General features: G+C 45.8%; 1 protein-coding gene across 1 annotated transcript in view; it reads right to left on the reverse strand.

Annotated features, from left to right (window-relative positions):
* The window catches only part of PHF12 (PHD finger protein 12), a 32,134-nt gene that overhangs the window by 3,766 nt on the left and 13,165 nt on the right, over positions 1–15,203 (reverse strand). The window contains exons 3-13 of the mRNA XM_042026200.1: positions 13,546–13,618; positions 11,604–11,991; positions 10,926–11,046; positions 9,831–9,963; positions 8,968–9,132; positions 8,211–8,372; positions 6,335–7,151; positions 4,214–4,336; positions 2,736–2,879; positions 711–809; positions 76–158 (exon numbers count right to left, since the gene is read on the reverse strand). Coding sequence (XP_041882134.1) covers positions 76–158; positions 711–809; positions 2,736–2,879; positions 4,214–4,336; positions 6,335–7,151; positions 8,211–8,372; positions 8,968–9,132; positions 9,831–9,963; positions 10,926–11,046; positions 11,604–11,991; positions 13,546–13,618 — 2,308 coding nt within the window. The remainder of the gene's footprint in view (positions 1–75; positions 159–710; positions 810–2,735; positions 2,880–4,213; positions 4,337–6,334; positions 7,152–8,210; positions 8,373–8,967; positions 9,133–9,830; positions 9,964–10,925; positions 11,047–11,603; positions 11,992–13,545; positions 13,619–15,203) is intronic.

Consider the following 15,203-nt stretch of genomic DNA (forward strand, 5'->3'; position numbering starts at 1 on the left):
AATAATAATAATAATAATAATAATAATAATAATAATAATAATAATAATGGAAAAAAAAATCACTCAGGCACTCACCTCATCATAGAATATACAGGCATGTTTGCCAGACACATAGTTACAGTGACCATAGCTTGTAAGGCACACATCCATATCAGCTCCTGTCATGGGGGAGGACAAAACAGGCTCAGTTCGTATTGGAAAAAAAAAAAAAACTGTCAGGCAGCAGAGAACAACAGACAGAATTAAACTTCAATTAGCAAAACAACAGGGGAGCAACTGCTTTTGTCCTGCTCCCAGGACTGCATGAATAATGCTTCCATAAGCCACCAAAAAAGTTTCAGTGGGGGAAGGGAGCCAGCAGCTCCACAAAGATTGAAGAGCATTTCAGTGCTCCTGGGTCTACCCACAGCACCAGAAGAATCTAAGCAACAAGAAACAAAACCTGCAAGCAAACCATAACTCTCGTCTCCATCAATCAGGCATTAAAACTCCACGACAGCTGTTCTAGTTATGACACCAGGTGACAGAGCTTGCCACCCACACAGATTCAGGCAGATGGGGGATTTCCACACTTCTTGGTAGTGCAGAATCCCTGTACAAGTGGCCATAATGAGTCTGTTTCCTTTGACACCCATTTGGCAAACACCTTAGGGAGGGTCAGGGAGAACCACCCTGATTCTGAAAGGTCAGGGCAGGAAAAAACTACTCACCTGTCCCAATGTAGAGGGTTCGATAGCACATATTGACTGCACCCCCCAGGCCCATCAGAGGATAGAACACCGCCCGGGCTTGCACTTCCTTTCTTTGCGCTGCAAGATAAAAAGAATTTACTTGAACAATGTTATCAGCTGGGAAAGCTGCTTGACCCCAGTGTCCCCAGCTCAGAAAGCACAGATCCTAAGGAGGATGCAGTCAGTTTGGTTTAAACACCAGTTCCCAGCCCTCTAGGAATGTTTGTGCATTAAACCTCTTTTTGCCAGAGAAAATTGCTTTCTCCATAACCCACACAAGCCATGCAAATGGGGGAGCATTAACACCGAGTGTGCACAATGGAGCCATGCTGAGAAACACAGAAGCCTTCTACCACTGGTTTCTTTCTTAATCTCTTCTCCTCTGGATAATCAAAGAGCTCAGTTTTTGCTCTCAAAGTGCCACTTAAAAAGAATTGGTACTGGTGAATTCACCAACTTAACAGCCACGATTTCATTTCTAGTGAAGCTGCAGGAAAAATAGCTGGGCTGAACGGGGCTTGTCAGGGACAAACCCAGCTCCCAAGACAAGATGATTTACTAAGTGGATTCTTTTACCCTCGGGTCAGTCCCTATGGCACACTTGACAATGGCTGGTCCAGGGCTGAGCCTCCAGAGCAGCTCCAAGTTCAAATCACACACTCACGTGCCCATGTTAACTGGACAGAAAAATCTTCTGTGGAACAGATATTGAACTCCATGGGGCCACACAGGCCTAGCCAGGATTTCAGCACTGTCTTTTGGAGGAAAACCCCTTATACACTGAGTTTGAGCCTCTCCTGATACCACATCTGCAGGACAGCGTTACACCAAGAGGGTGAAATCAAAGAACAGAACAGGAGGATTATGAAAGACTGCAGAGGCACCTACATTAAGAATAGCGGCCACACCAAGTGGCATCACAGGTCCCACCTCTGCCTGGCTGCCCTGCACGAGTCCTTTCAGCTGCCTGGCTCTGCAGGGCTCACTAAAGCCTTTGGATCTAACATTTCATCAGCAATGCTAAAGCAGCCACTTGGATGCATCATTCCTGCCCAAAAAGGGTGATGGGTTAAGACAGCACCAATCTGCCTTGAGAGAGGCAGACTGCTGAAGAATTCCAGACCAGGAAAGCAGCTCATACCACAGCCTGCTGCTGTGTCCTGCAGCAGCCATCACAAGAAGACTGACAAAGCATTTAGGGAATGCTGTGATGCTAAAGCAGGCAAGCACAGAGCTTCAGAAAAAGATTACTGACTGACTTCCAAAGATCTTATCTGGGATATTTACCCCCAGGCCCAGCAGAGGGGGAGCAGAGAAGTGCTTCCACAGCAAGGCTGTCCAGTTGGTGCTTGAAAGCAGATTGAACTGACTGGCTGCATGCAGAGGAACATGAAGCCATGTTCACCCTGCAGCTTTAGGTGATACCAGTGATCATAAACAAAGCCAAACTCAGGAATCTGGAGATTTCCAGGAGGAACACACGTTGTTTTCCATTACTGGCATTAGTCATATTTAGTGGTTTCAGCTTAACAGTGACATTCTGAACAGGCAATGACAATGTCATGCATATATTCTGTGCCCCAGTTCCTCCTGTTCTTGTGCTTGTATCACAAGCAACTCCTCCAGAAAGAGAGAGCAAGAATTCCAGATTTCTCTTGCCCATCTCAAAGGTAAGGGCAAAGAAAAGCCACCAAGCACCTGAGATGAACTTTCCCATCTCTTGCTAATTCTAAGACAAATAAAACACAACTTCACTAAACATTTCCAGCAGAAAATCTGAAGCTACTAAAAGTATTAGCATTGCTCAAATTTGTAAATCATTAAGTAGAGGAACCTGACAGAGTTTCTGGTCAGTGGATATCCAGAGCAGGGGGATGGGAAGAAAAGAAAATGAAAGGCAGCATCAGATCCCAGAAGAAGAGGGAAATCTCCTCCAAGGAATAGACAAGGCAGTCCCAAAATCTATGGCTCAACATAACCCAGCTATTCTAGGGCTGCTCTTACCTTCAATGTGGTTTCCCACAGGAGATTGCTGATGGGAATTGACACTGCTCGCTAGAGACTGAGCTTTGGGAGGAAAGAGCTGATGTATTCTCTGCAAGGCCAGAAACTTGATCAGCTGCTCATCCAGCATATTTATCTCAATCTCTGTTAATAAACAAAAAGCAATTAGTAGGTTATTCAGGGAAAGGGTGCAATCTGAGCTGCAGTGGATTTAACTGTCCCACTTTCAAACCTGCTGGTTGCTTCAACAGCAGACTCGACCAATTCTGCAATATCAAGACTCTTACACATAGGCGAGCTATTACTTCACATCACCTCATATCAGCAGAGTGTGAGGAGACTGCAGCCACAGCTGGAGAGCTACAGCTGAGGCAGCAAGCAGAAGTTTGGGGGAACTAGGGTTGATAAAAGCTGAAAATCTGCTGTTTTGGCTCAGAATCAACAAGTCAGCAGAGGTGGCCATTGTACCCCTTTGGGCAGCATGTTGTGTCCTTCCTCTGAAGCTCTGTCACCTAGTTAGAAATTCCAGCCCTGCATCACAGAGGAGAACTGTAAGCACCTCTGAAGCTGCTGCAGGCTCACGCTCGAGTCCTGCGCCCATAGCAGGGTTAATTAAACAAACAGGGCAATTCAGACAATATTATTAATGAGCTTTAGAGCAGATCTTCTGATAACTCTGTTTATATTTGTAAAGCCTTACAGAGGTCTGCTTTCTTGCAGCAAGGAGGCTGGGTAACCTCTTCTTCCAAGAGCTTTCTCCACATGGATGAGAGTTAAAATGGAAAGAAGAGGAAGAGCTGTAAGAGCCTTTCCCAATAGCAGAGAGGGTGGGCTGGGCAGCTGGGGTTCACCCAAGAAAAGAGGGTCACACTGGCAATGCCAGAAAGGCTGTTCTTCAGATTTCAGCTGTAGGAGTCATCTCTGGCAACAGCCTGGCTGTGCTACTGATGATTGCTGCTCAGCAATCTCCTCCTGAAGGCACTCTGCTAATGTTTGGCATCTCTTCCCAAGTGCAACGAAAGCAAATAAAAACCAGGCCTGTCTAGGAGACTGACAGAAGCAGAAATAAATTATAAAATTAACGGACCCACTGGAGCACCACCACTCAGGTGACTGCTCTCCTACAAGATCTATTGCTGCTGGACTTTACATCCGCCAGGAGCAGCTCTGGATTGCAGCTCACACCACAACACGGCAGGGCTGCAGGTTTCTGCATGCGAATTCCACCTGGAAAGCAGCCCAGTTGTGATTCTTCCCCAGAAAAGCTTCAGGCAGAAACACTTCATTGGCCTTGCTGCCTTGGCAACCCTAGGAGCAGGGAAGCATGTGACATATTTAAGGTAATGTACACGCAGCCCCTCCCTCACCTGACTGCAACCCTTCTTTATCTCTGGAACTTTTCCTCAAGCAGAGATGGAATGCTTTAGGGATGCAAACACACAGGGCTAGCAGAGACTGATGATGAATTAAATACTCACCCCCGTCCATAAACGCTTTCAGGGAACTGGTGAAGTCCAACATAGCTGCAGAGTTTGAAGTGAGTGATGAGGGTAGAGTTAAAGCGCTTCCTATGGATAAGGTGCTGGGACTGACCTTACCATCTACAGAGAGAGATGGTGGAGAGAAGAGATGTCACTGTGACGTCCACCAGACATGCACCCAGCCCTCGGGCTGCCCTCAGCTGCCAAGCTGCTCCAAATGACTCATTTTGCTCAGAGTCATGCTTCGAAAAAGGCCTGAACTAGAGGCCAGGAGCTTTCTTCTGCTCACAGAAAGGCTTGTGTGTGCCTCCAACACAGAGCCAAACGTGGCTTCTGCCTCATCTCCAGCTGCTGGAGGAATTCTCAACCTATACATTTAATTTCCTGCTCCCTGTGGTGACACTGGAAAGATGAGCACCAACTCCCCAGGAGCTTGAAGAATTTGTTAAACCTAAGAGACATTTGCCAAGTAGCTTGTCTAGGTCTCAACATGCGTAAAAAGTACAACTGCCCTGGTTTTATTTCTACACTGTTATAAAGTCTGGGGTGCACATCATTGTCCAGAAGGAATGTGACAGTCATAAGCAGATTTTATTATTTACAAAATAAAATCCTCCTGCTTTGCAGTGGCCATGCAGCTGAAAGAGGCAGTGGCAAATGCCAGGAAACAAAATCCCTGTAATGTGTTGTCAACACCAGATCTTCTCGAGTTGGTTTGCTTATAACTACTGAAATTTATGGCAAAAAAAGCCATGAGCAATTTGCATTTTTGTGCTTGGCAGCAAAATTTGCACAACACAATTTTTGTTATAAATATATATATCCATTGTGTTAGATGGAAAATTTAAATGTTTACACCTTTCCCAAGAGACACTGCAGCAAGTAATGATTTTGTAGAACACAAGCTTTGCACCAGAGGCAATTATTTAACATCTTAAGTAACTGCAAAATTATGTAGGGTTTGCAGTGCTCTTCAAACCACAAGCAAGAAGTTTTCTATAATACGGTCTCATTTCCTCTACCCGAACTTCTCCCAGCCTTGCATTTCTAAGCAGGGCATGGTCAAATCAGCAGCCTCAGAGTAACCAAGTTTATTCAGGAGGAGGCCAAGTACCCCAGGGACTGCTTCCAAAGGCGAGGCAAAGCTCAGAAGTTACTCACTGAGGAATTTTAGAAAGGATTATAAAAAGATGTTGCCCTGTTGCTTTATAACCACCAGACCTGAGCCACTCCACAGCAGCCTGACACTGAGCAGGTTGGAACTTCGTGAGAAGTGACACACAGCTCTGTCATGTGCTTTTCAGTGACTGCCCCCACCCAACCTGCACAAAGGGTTTGCTGGTTTGAGTGTTGAGCTGGTGTGGAGAGAGGGAAAAGGAAGAGAATGCCATATGTGAAAGTTTATTCTAGCAAAATTTGAGCTGTGGGCAGTTACTCCAACATCTATCAACATCTTACTTTATGTCTCTACGCTAAAAATGGTTATATACACTTTATTATATATCTTGCTATTATTTAGCAAGTTTTATGGGTACAGCTCAGGATCCCTGGCATATCCAAGTCCATAACCTTGTATCAGACCAACAGATCCTAAGCAGACTACAGCTTCCCAAGCCCACATTTCTCCAACATCAAGGCTGTGCAGCTGAAGACTCCAACAACACCTGCAGTAGGGGACACAATCACTGCCTGAACAGTTACTCTGGATTCGATCCCAGAGAGCTGCTCTTGTGAGAAGGACTGACTACCTTGCAATCCAAATGGCCATTTGAAACAAACCAGTGGTTTTACAGCAGCGCTGGGGTTTTAAAGCAGCAGTTGTTGAAACAGCAAGGCAGCAGCCAAGTGATATAAAGCTACTGTTGCTTTCCAGAATTCAACTGACCTACTATCCTGCTTGTCAGGACAGAGTTTCCCTCTCAAGTATAGGCAGCCAGCAAAAATACATCCCATGGCTCCCATAAACGGGCTTAAGACAGAGAAGACCTGAGAAACTCTCCACAGAAAGCCCGATTCCCAGTCCAATGAGGGCACAGGGCTACTGCCTTGAGGTTCTGAACGAGGTTTAGCCGGAGCTTTTCTCAGCCCTAGGGCCAAGGTCAGCGGCTCAGCACATACCTGAAGGTGGTGCTGGTGAACAGAATCTGTTTGTGGACCCAACAGCCGAGATCCCATCTCCTGCAGCCTGGGGAGGGGTGAGAGCCCGGGTGGCACTGAGCGGGGATCCCCCGGCCCGCAGCTCTGCCGTCAGCGGCGGCCCGATCTGCGTCTGCACATTCTTCCTTTGCAAAGTGCTGGTGGTCTCCAGGCTGGCACAGGAGCTCGATATGGACGTAGGCAAACTCGTGACCGGCGCAGAACCCCTTTGTGCACAAGAAACGGGTCCTGCTACGTTCTCTGTTTTGACAATGGTTCCAATGGTGTGATTCAGAAGTCCACAACTTGCTGGGGGCGTGAGGGGCCGAGGCCACGTTTGCCGATGAGACAAAACAGGTATTGTGTTCCCAGACCCCATGAGCCTCTGGGAGTCAGTCAACTGTGCTGAGGATTCGGATGAAACACCATAGAAATGAGGCCCGTTCACTTTAATGTCAGAGGCTGTCGGCCCATTCGAAGTCCCGCAAGAAGACGCCTTCTTGGATTTATCTATACAAGAGCTGCAGTTAACATCTTCCTGTGACAAAGTCTGCTGGGATTGCGAGGAGCTCAAGGAATTCTGGGTGGTAATCCCTGAGGTGCAGGATGACATGGAATAGAGGGAAGGTGTGGGTGCCTTGTCAGCTGCCTGGTAAGGGTTGGCGAGTGAGCCGTCTGCCACAATAACAGGCTTAATATCAGCCTTCTCTGTTTGTTCAGAGTCCCAAAGCGAAGTCATCTGCTTAGCAGATAAATGTTTCAATATGCTGCACTGGAGCGCAACAACACTACAGAGCCACTGGAAGGAAGAAGAAAAGCGCGGGTTAGTTCTGGAGGCAGCAGTGCTCCAAACCTCTACAGTTACTCCACTGTTCACCCAACTCGAGGAAATCCAGCTGCTGACTGCTCAGATGCAGTCTGGAACTACAGAATCTGCTCTGGAGCTCATCTACAATTAGGAGAACATTTTGTCCAGAGGTACAAAAGTGCAACCAAAATTATGTACTGTTTATCTCCATGTTGGGGATAGGACAGAGAGGGACTGAGATTAAAGGAGGGAGAAGGCAGCATTTCCTCACTCCCAAACTCCTCCTTCTCTTCACTTGTTAAGTGCTGCAACTCTTCAGCCAGTTACAAACACACCTTTCACTAATTTGGGCTTCTAGCCAAACACAATCCTCCAACTTACTCTATAGCATGTTGGAAGGAAATGCTGCTCTATCTCAGGTATAGGGAGTAGAAAGCTGAGGTGGAGAGCGCTTTCCTTTAACACAAAGTGGAGGAAGACCAAAAGATTTATTCTAAGTTTTAAGCTTGTTGGTGGATGTGCCACATAGGAAAGTCCTGTCTGAGCTAACAGAAGGACTTAATTTAGACTGTTTGCAATGCCTTCACACTGTGGAATCTGGCCAGGAGTTTCACACAAGATTTAAACACTCATTTGACCTTGATTTACATGTCCAATTCCATCCGCAATAAAAAGCAACCCAGAAATGGGACCTTAACTTATAAATAAACGTGCCAGAGAGCAACCTTACATAATCAAAGTGCAAAGTATTTCCCCTCAGCCACGAAATAAAGATGACGTCTAGACAGAAGGCCCTCAACTCCACTCTTAAGGCCAGAGGACTATTGCACCACTTCCCTGAAGTGTCAAATGAGGAATTTTACATCTCACCTGGAAAGTCAAAGTGAAGTTTTAATGGGCAAGGGTGTCAGAGATAAGACAAGCTATCACCTTCACACACGAGCTGGAGATTGGTTTCCTAGACAACTGCTCCATCATGACTGAAGTGGAAGGGGATCTTTGTACCAAAGCAACTACACACACAGAGTCCAAGCATTTGACTTCATTTACCTCCTGTTGTTCTGTCTGGCTGGCTAAGTGCTCAGTGTTCAAAAGGTGCTTCTGCAAGGGTTCCTCAGGGATCCCGTTACAGATCAGCTCGCCATCTCTAATTGCTGCAGGCGCGAGTAACGGGGGTGGAAGCCGGTACTGGGACTTTATAGCATCAGGAACCTACATCGTGGAGAAAGAAGATCACACATGAGAACAATTACTCAAGAATGACTTGTTAAACCAAGTGCCTGATCAGCACTAAACTTTGCATTTGCTGCTTTCTCACCCAAAGGAACCCTGCAGATACAACATCAGAAGTATCAAGGACTGAGTACTTTAAATTGATGTAGCCATGCTGAAATTAATAGGTTTCATTCCCTTAGGTCGGGCATGACTTTGGTACAACATGGTGGCTACAGAGGAAGAGACATCATGAAAAAATGGCCAAGGGAAGTCTGTATGGCAGTTTTTAGGCATCCTGGAAGCAAAACCAGCCTCAAATCTGACTGTAGGGCCACCATCAGGAAGTTCTGTGTTGTACCTTCTATGCTTGTGCTAGATTTAAGTGCTTACTTGTAATAATTGACCGTTATGGTTGAAGGAAAGAGATCTTCTTAAATCCTACAGGTAGCGACTGCTGACTCCCAGATCTCTCACCAACACAATCATTCAGACTCTGTCTTCTTCCTCCTGCCCCAAGGAGTATGCTGGTTTCCCTTCCAAACTAAAATACATACACAGGGGTTTCCACCCACCACTGTTTATTTACACATACCTTCAGACCTTTCCTCTTCACTGACTGAAGAACTCTGCGATTTGGAGGGTGTTTCTTATGGATTCGGTTTAAGAAATCCACTTTGACAACGTGCTGAGATATGGTGTCCTGGAACCGGTCAAATACTCGGCACCGATTACTCAGGGTCAAGTTCTTCTGGTTCAGCTGGGTGATCAGATAATGCCACAGGAGTTAGGGATCTGCAGGTCACTCTATGGTACCCTAAGACTTTCATAATGCCTCGTAGCACTGGCAGTACAGCATCAGCTCAGCTTTAGACTATTTGTTTCCTGCAGCGCTAACCATTTCTGTTAAAGGGCACATTGCTGGAGATGAATACAAAAGCATTTAGAGGCCGACTAAGCAGCATCAATGCTCTCAGAAGCAGTTTGTCTGGGAAAAAGCTCTTTGTTTCAGCCCCCTGTTTCCTGAGTATTTAAGTCTCAAGTACACTGCTTTTCCAAAAATGAAAACTCCCTCTTGGAATGAAAGTTTTTTGGGTTAAGCATGCAAAGAATTACTTCCCCTATTTGTAGCACTGTGCTGCTTTGTATCCCAGTTCTGGAAGCTCATCTAGATCTTAAAGAGTCCAGTCAAAAACTAGACAAGCTGTCAGTGAGCCACAATTTGAGCTGTCAGCTTCAGTTACAGGAAGGAGTTCCCCCATCTTTATATCTTATTGCAGAGAGCAGCATCATATTCCTTTGGAGAGTGCGTTGCTTGCAGCAGGAGCTTTACAAGCGTTACAGGGAGCAATAAGAGCTCAGAAGCTGTTTTACATTTGTTGTGCTTTGTCCTTTAATGGACCTGCCAGGTTCCACTCCAGCATCCGGTTACCATACTGCAATCATAGTCCTGCTTACCACCACGTGTTCTATGTGATTTGGGCACATCCATCTACCCAGAGGCATGGCAGTAAGCGGTGGCTCCAGACAATCCATGTGGAACAGGAGTGGGCAATAATCACACTGGATTAGAGGTGCCACTCTGCAACTCCTGCAAAGAGAGAGCCAAATCTTATTCCCTGTACACAGTATAAATAGAACATTCAGACAAGCTTGGCTGACCACTTCAGTTTATCCTCTATACTGTTGTTTGCACCAAAAAGCAGGATTTCTGATTTGTAACTTGATCTGTTACGGATCTTCTTCAAGACCCACTCAAGGCAAAAGCCTTTATTTGAAGCAAAGTTCAGAGATCAAAAGGAAATCTCAGATTTAGGTAATTACAAGTTTCGTTAGAGGAATAATGTGTGACGTTGGGACGTGTACATCAACAAGATGTTCTCAGAACAAGTCTCAAACCCCAGAAAAACAACTACATCTGAATCCCCAGGCTTAAAAGAAGTCTTTGCTCTATAACAAAGTCATCACTTGATCTCCACAAAAGCCCACCTGAATCTCCATCCCATTTCCAGAAACTCACTCTGGCTGGGTTCCTGAAATAAAGGTTTAATTTTCACTGACATTTTGAATTGGGATTGATCTATGCATTTTTTTATGCAGCGACAAAACCCATCAGTATTTTGTACTGATTTTCACATTTACGATTTCAGGACAATATTCCTATTTGCCTTGGGCTTATAAATCTCTCAGTAGATTTCTATTTCCTAAAGGTCACCTCCTTGCACACTTTCTTCACAAACCATAAACAAACATCTCCATTTACTAAACCACCATCACTTAAGAATATTTCTTTGCATAAAAACACTGAAGACAAGATGGCTCAATCTTGTCAATCTTCAGGCTACATTTTAGAACCCTTTACAGCCAGACCTACACTTGCTGTGGTTAAACACCTGTTATTTATCAAAGCTGAATATTCTCCCATTTGTTTAGAGGATTGTAAGTAATGAAGGAGAAGGGAAAAGGGAACAGGTAATCTACTTTTTTCAGCAAGAACTTTGCTCCTGTGAAAGCTGCAGCGACACTGAACAGCTTCCCTGGAAGAACAAGTACCTGTTGCACGTGAAGCAGACCTTCACTGGCAAGGGAACCAAACCATTGTGGTCTAACTCATGTTGTGCTTTCTTGACATTCTTTCCTGTGGTTTCTTCCTTTCTCCTCCTCTTACTAGTACCTGAAAAGGTAATTTTAAAAAGCTTTGGGTTATCCAGGTAGCAGAGATTTGCTTTCTGATAGATACACATAATCGTCTCAGACAGAGACAGACAGAAAAGTCAAAGATTGCTGCTTAAGGAACCTCTATCAACCACTAAATCTAGCCTTACGTGACAGAGATGTCTTTAAAGGCAGATATATTTCACACTTAGTAATTTCAGTGACATCCTATATATTTACTCACTACTGTTACTATATTATTGCATCATAAATCAAAACTCAAGTATTTTGACAATTGATTTTTTTTTAGTATTGATGATCAAGACCAAGGTGAGAACAACAAGCATCTGTCACAAGTCCTGATGGATATGGTGTGTAGTTGCAGTGTCCCCACAGCTCAGATTTGAGAGGCACCTGCTGTTGGGCAGCTGGAGGAGAGCCAGGGGTACCCTCTGCTTTCACTAGCGAGCACCACTGGAGCCACAACTACCATGGAGTCAAGGGGAAAAAGAGGAAAGATGGCAGCAGGATGCAACTGCAGACATCTTCACCAACACCAGACAAGCCACCGCTCACCTGGAAGTGCTGTGGTGCAGGTCAGTTCATTCGGCAGCTGGAACTGCGTTGGGTTCCTTTCCATGGCAGCAGCAATAAGAAGCTCAAAGGGTCGCTTCAGCTGGGGCTGCCCACAGTCCATTTCTGCAATGGCAGAGTCATCATCCACGTCAATTATGTCCTCATCGACATCATTCTGTTCTGAGTTGGGGGTCTCGGTGCTGGCATTGGATGTGGGAGTGCCAGGCCGGCTTGCTCTCCTTTCCAAGATCCTGGCATGCGCATTAGCCCTGATGCTGCTGCTAGACCTGTCCAACAGGTCTGCGTCACTGGTGGGGGAGGTGGTCCTTTTCCCAGATTTGTCCACCAATCCATTTACCTGCCCCAGCTCTTTCTTCTGTTCTCGCTTCTGCACGACATGAATAGGCAGGCTTATCATGGAGGCCACAAACAAAGCACATCAACCTTGACAAATATGTGACTGAAGACAAACAGCATCTGAAAATGCTCGAGCCACTCACTACAACTTCCCCCTTGAAGTCATTAGAGTCTCGATCAAGACCAGTCTGATGGCAGCTAAAGTACAGGTGACAGAACAGCTGAGGAGAACCAAGCATGGGGAAGAACATTACCATGGGTTTCTCCTTTCAGGGTAGCTATGCTTGAGTCCAGATCAGGACAACATTTCACAGCATCTAGTCCTAAACACTTGACAGATCAGACAACTGTTTGCTACCAACACTGAGAGACTCCACAGCAGACTGTTCACTGTTGATGCAGTCTACTAACCCTGGCACTGCATAGAAACCCATGACGGGCTGAGGTGGTCAGCTTGAGAATACAAGCACAGTATACAAACAACACTCTGCTATCTCCTGATGACAGGAATCTTGAACAAGGTGCAGCAGAGAAGAACTATACATTGCCATCACCACAAGATCCATTTTGCAACAGGAGGAGATGCTGCATGGCCTAGGATGGGCAACTGCGCACTGCTCCAGTGCTTGACAGCATCACCCGTATGGAGGAACCAATCTACTCCATCACTAACATGGTCTGCAAAGGAAGAAAAGTGTTTTCAGGCAATTTTTAATATAGAAAAGTTGGGGATTTTCTCCTTTTCTCTCTCTTTTTACTTTATTATTTGTTTTTCGATTTGTGACCTTCATTTCTGTTGTTGGCAGATGGCTGAACAGTACCCTGGAAACATAACAAGGCAATCACTTCAGGAACAAAAGGCTGAGCACACAGTTTTCTTCCAATCTGTTTTGGGTGTCACTTCAAGGGAACAGTTGCTAGATAGCTTGGTGCAGTTTCTAAACCCTCTGCTACACAGCCTTACGTGGTCACAGCAATAAGATGTTTACATTGTGCAAGACAGCTTCCTGGAGAAAGAACATCAAGGCAAAAAAAAGACAAGCTACGATCTTGCCCAATCATCTCCTCCCCATCCTGTTCAACAGCCCAGGAAATCATAACTCACTGTGATTTCACCCTCTGCTGATGTACAACTGCTGTGAAGTCACACTTCCAAAAAACACATATTAACTAGAATCACAGCCCTGATGGCAAAGCTGCATTAACGTGACTCTTGTTCTGCCTGTAGACAGCTCACCTCCTTGAGCACAGGAGCCATTCCCATTTCCTCTGTGCCTCAGCTCTCCCTCCTTTCCAGAAATGGCGGGGCAGGAAAACAGTTTAAAAGGCACAGATTGACAAGAAGGTATCAAGCACTTCAGTTTTAGCTCCTAGTAGTGAGGTTAAAATATCGTGAGGGTCTCACCAAGACCTCTTAGGTTTCTTTAAGCCCTTTCCTAACAAAGCCCTTTGCAAATGCGAGCACAAAGAGCAGCTCTGGTTGTCTAAGTACACACGAAGGGAGAGGTAGGTATAAAGCACAGGATTCAGGTTTCAAATGGCCACTTGGAAGGGCAGGGACTGTGTCTGTTTTGAGAGGCTTTACCTTGCGGCGCACGGTGCAGCGGTGGCACATCCACTCCCCCGGAGGCAGCATCTCCTCGCTGAGCGGAGGGTTGCTACAAGAGAAACACAAAGCAAAGCTTTACTGTTATTTACTGTCATTTCTGGAACTCTTCTCACGTACACACAGCCCGAGTCAGGGCAGCTCTGCAGTTCCGCTCCCAGGCACTTCCTTTTATTTATGGTGAAGCTCCCTGGATTCGCTCCCCCATACATCCACTTAGCCAGACACCTCCAAGAAGCCAGTCTTCCATGACACCCACCTCAGCTCCACGGTTTAGGAGCACTCTCAGACTTGAACAGCAAAGATAAATGGAAGATTCACTGGTGTGCCACACACATACCTCCCTCCCAACACCACACCTCCTTAAATAACTTGATTACTCCATGTGAGACCACACGGATTCCCGTGCAGCAAGCACAGTCATACATCCAGGCATTTCCATCCCCTGGATTTGCAGTGAGTCCGACTGAACAAGCTGCCATGAAGTCTACCCACCACCTCCCATGTACTCCATCCCTGGGCACACCTACTTAATGGTGGAAACCACCTTCTATCTTAAGACAACCCAAATACTCTTAAAAGTGTCACCATACACAGCTTGCCTTGGCTACGAAGCACAGGATACATCCTACTCACATGGATCTGCACTTACTATAAAAGCTGTATCACAGTGAAATGACATTCTCATTTTGATGCTAGAAATAAACCAAAGCAAATTAGACGAAGGAGTAAGAAGGACTATTTTGAGAAACACTTTTCCTCAGCAAAAGGCAGAGCAGCATATGCTAGATGATACACTTTCCTTACAGATCCTACTACTAACTAAAGTACTTTCCAACACCTCTTTATCATTAAGATTTGTTATTTGAGCAAACTGCTGACTGTGGCAGGGAAAATGTACCTGCTGGCAAAAACCAGCCATTTACCAGGCAGTGTGGCTTAAGATAATACTTCTAAAAGTTCTCCTGACTTTTGCTAGAGGCAGCTACTTAGCAAGTCTACTCTCTTGTGCTGAACACACAGATGCACTATCGCAGGATCTGGAAGCTCCATTTCCTACTGACTGGGAAACAGATTTCAAGGATCCACTGGGACTGACTGGGTTACAAGGGGATCAAGAAGTACAGTAGCTTGTAAGACTGGCCCAAGAAAGCCACACATGGGAAGCTAAACCGTGGTTCATGGCAGGAGTCTCTATACTGTTTATTGCACCTACAAATATCAAATCAAATCCGAGTTAAGCTTTCCAGTCTCCAGCCCTGACAAGCCAGAAAGGATAGGAGCATACTTGCTGGCCAGGAAGAGCTGTGCTTTGCAGCAAAGGGAGAGGCTGTCTTCCTCGGGAATCTTGCTCCTAGCACAGGGAAATGGCACAGGATCCCAGCCCAGACTCCCAAGCCTGAACTGTAAAAACAAACACACTTCCTTTGTTTAAACAGAGTCCCGGCGAGCCTTGCCCCAAGCTCGCCCGCGTGCCAGTGACAGCCTCCGCAGGTACTGCAGCCATCCGGGGTCACACTCGCTCTTGCAACACTGTGCCTGGAAGACTGAAGGAAGAACACAGCAAGAACCAAGCTGGTAATAACCTCAGCATTTCTGGTGTCAGGCTCCGGGGAATTCAGTAGAGCCAACACATC

This window comes from Corvus kubaryi, unplaced genomic scaffold (assembly GCF_017639235.1).
Source record: "Corvus kubaryi isolate FWS band 111438036 unplaced genomic scaffold, C.kubaryi_AGA036_p1.0 37284, whole genome shotgun sequence".
NCBI classification, from domain to species: domain Eukaryota; kingdom Metazoa; phylum Chordata; class Aves; order Passeriformes; family Corvidae; genus Corvus; species Corvus kubaryi.